At 41.2% G+C, this 2,216-nt stretch overlaps 1 protein-coding gene across 1 annotated transcript in view; it reads left to right on the top strand.

Moving 5' to 3' along the window:
• Window positions 1–175: 175 nt before the first annotated feature.
• The window catches only part of LOC106532503 (CREB-binding protein), a gene marked incomplete at both ends in the record, with an annotated part of 22,838 nt that continues 20,797 nt past the window's right edge, over window positions 176–2,216 (top strand). Inside the window, 1 exon segment of the mRNA XM_014028567.1 lies at window positions 176–1,082. Coding sequence (XP_013884021.1) covers window positions 995–1,082 — 88 coding nt within the window.

Below are 2,216 nucleotides of genomic sequence, written 5' to 3'. Positions count from 1 at the left end.
TAATAATAATAATAATAATAATAATAATAATAATAATTGCGCTAAAGGCGTTGATGTTGCTCTAGTGGTGCGTGAGCGCCCTCTATGGTGAAAAGCGGAAGTGTTTTACGCAGGGCGTGATTGTGCGGCCCCTCCCCCTCCCACAGTCGATTTGGAAAAGAGAGAAAAAAAAAACTTTTTTTGTATCGAAGGAATCAACAGCCGCCATCTTGTCGTGGCTCGAAATTGGGATTTCAATCCAACACTAGATTTTTACGTAGAAATCTAGGACCCTCTCCGGGCTGCGACAGCGTCCTTTTGTAAAAAACCAAACCTTAACKTCGCTTCGGAGACATTTTGTGCGAAAAACGGTGGAATTGGTTCGGTGGTCGTCGACCAGGACCGCGTCGTACGTCTGATTTCCCCCTTCAGAGTGCGGCGATTTTTCAGCCCCCTGTCGCCGTTCGGGAGCAGCATTGTTCCCCGTTGGACAAGCGGGGGACCCGATCGTGACTTTCGAGGTGATTTGCATAAATACGGCCATTTTTTTTGTGCAATTGTGCATTTTTTTCCTGGAGCTTCGCGCGATTTTTTTTGCACGCAGAAATTGACGTCACGCAGAATGGTTGCTTTGAACATTTAGAATGTGCGACTTTTCCCCCGAAATGCACCTGAATTGGTTGGATTGACGTCGCGGAGCTGGATTTTTTTTTTACCCATGGCGACCCTTTTATTCAGTGTTATTTAATGGTGATAATGTGGGTGTCGGGTGTTGGATTATCATGGGGTGAATGGCGGTGGCGAAGCGGGGCGCTGTTGCATATCTTTTGAAAAGACTGACTCTAAACAGCGAGGAGTTAACAGAGCTGCTAGCAGGTAATTAGCCAGTTAGCTGGCTGCCAACATGCTAACGTGCTAACCGGGGAGTCTTGGTTTAATATCACGAAAATCTCCCTCTTAAAGTAGTTCATATTTGCTACTTAAGGATTTAGTCAGACTAAATAAAAAGCTTGCAATGGCTGAAAACATGCTGGATGTCGGACCTCCCAGCTCCAAGCGGCCGAAGCTGAATTCACCTGCCCTCTCAGCGTCTGATGGACAAGGTAAGGCCTCAACACTGTGCATTAAACATGATTTACACAACATTTACCCTGGTTTCCTGTTTCTCATGTAAATTAAATAACCGTGCAACACAGTTTCAGGTTTGTCAGGTGAGTTTAATGAGGCTGCAGATTATTTACACGTTGTTGTTTTTGTTTTTACTGTTGTGGGTTGGTTGTGTTTAACATGATGCTTCATTTGACCCATTCARCGTCCTGAATCCAGAACCACAACTACACACTAGGGTTGGGCATAATCGTATCGTGTGCGATTAATCGCCAGAAAAACATTAATCGATTAATTTTTGGCACTTGACAATTAATACGATTAATGCCACCAGGCAGACTGACAGCTTGGTGCTCCTCACTGATTCAAATATGACAAACATTAAAAACAAATTGTGTAATTTATTTATCTATCAACACAATTTAAAGTTTGATGTGTAGCCTGAAGTCTGTAATTTTGACACGAGCCAATTTTCTCCCTATAAATTGGTCATGTGACTAGGATATAATGGTGTCCAGGGACTCCAGGGGATTAATCGTCACATTAATCGTTATCGGCTAAATACCACAATTAATCGTGATTAATTTTTTTGTCTATATTGCCCAACCCTACTATACACCGTCTTCACAAGTTGTACTGCATAAATAACGTAATTAAGCACAATTATTTTGTGCATTGTACATTAGAGTTAAACATTTGTTACACTGAATTGGCCTTATTTTAATTAAACTGTACATTTTATTTGTGATGTTTCATGTTGTGGTGCAACTCATCTACTTTGTCACTGTAATCTATTCAGTAACGGAGCAAAACTATTTCAATACTTTTCCTTTATTTAAAGCAGAGGTGCCCAAACAATTTCGTCAAGGGGGCCAAAATGAAAATGTATTGGGGGCTGCGGGCCAAATGAAGTAATATAATACATGAAATACAAATATTTTTTAAGTAAAGTCCTTTATTTTTAACAATTAAGCCAGTGTGAAAAAGAAAAAAATTATATAGGTCTTCTGGACGGGTTCTTCTCTAATGAAACGTTTCGTCTCTCCTCCAAGAGACTTCTTCAGTCTGAGAGTTTCAGGCAAAATTCAGGATCTTTGCACTGTTTGTGCCGGGGCACCGGATCTTTGGGG

The sequence above is a fragment of the Austrofundulus limnaeus genome, unplaced genomic scaffold (assembly GCF_001266775.1).
Source record: "Austrofundulus limnaeus strain Quisiro unplaced genomic scaffold, Austrofundulus_limnaeus-1.0 Scaffold780, whole genome shotgun sequence".
Classification (NCBI taxonomy): domain Eukaryota; kingdom Metazoa; phylum Chordata; class Actinopteri; order Cyprinodontiformes; family Rivulidae; genus Austrofundulus; species Austrofundulus limnaeus.
The sequence above is the reverse complement of the archived record's forward strand: the minus strand, read 5'-3'. Positions and strand labels throughout refer to the sequence as shown.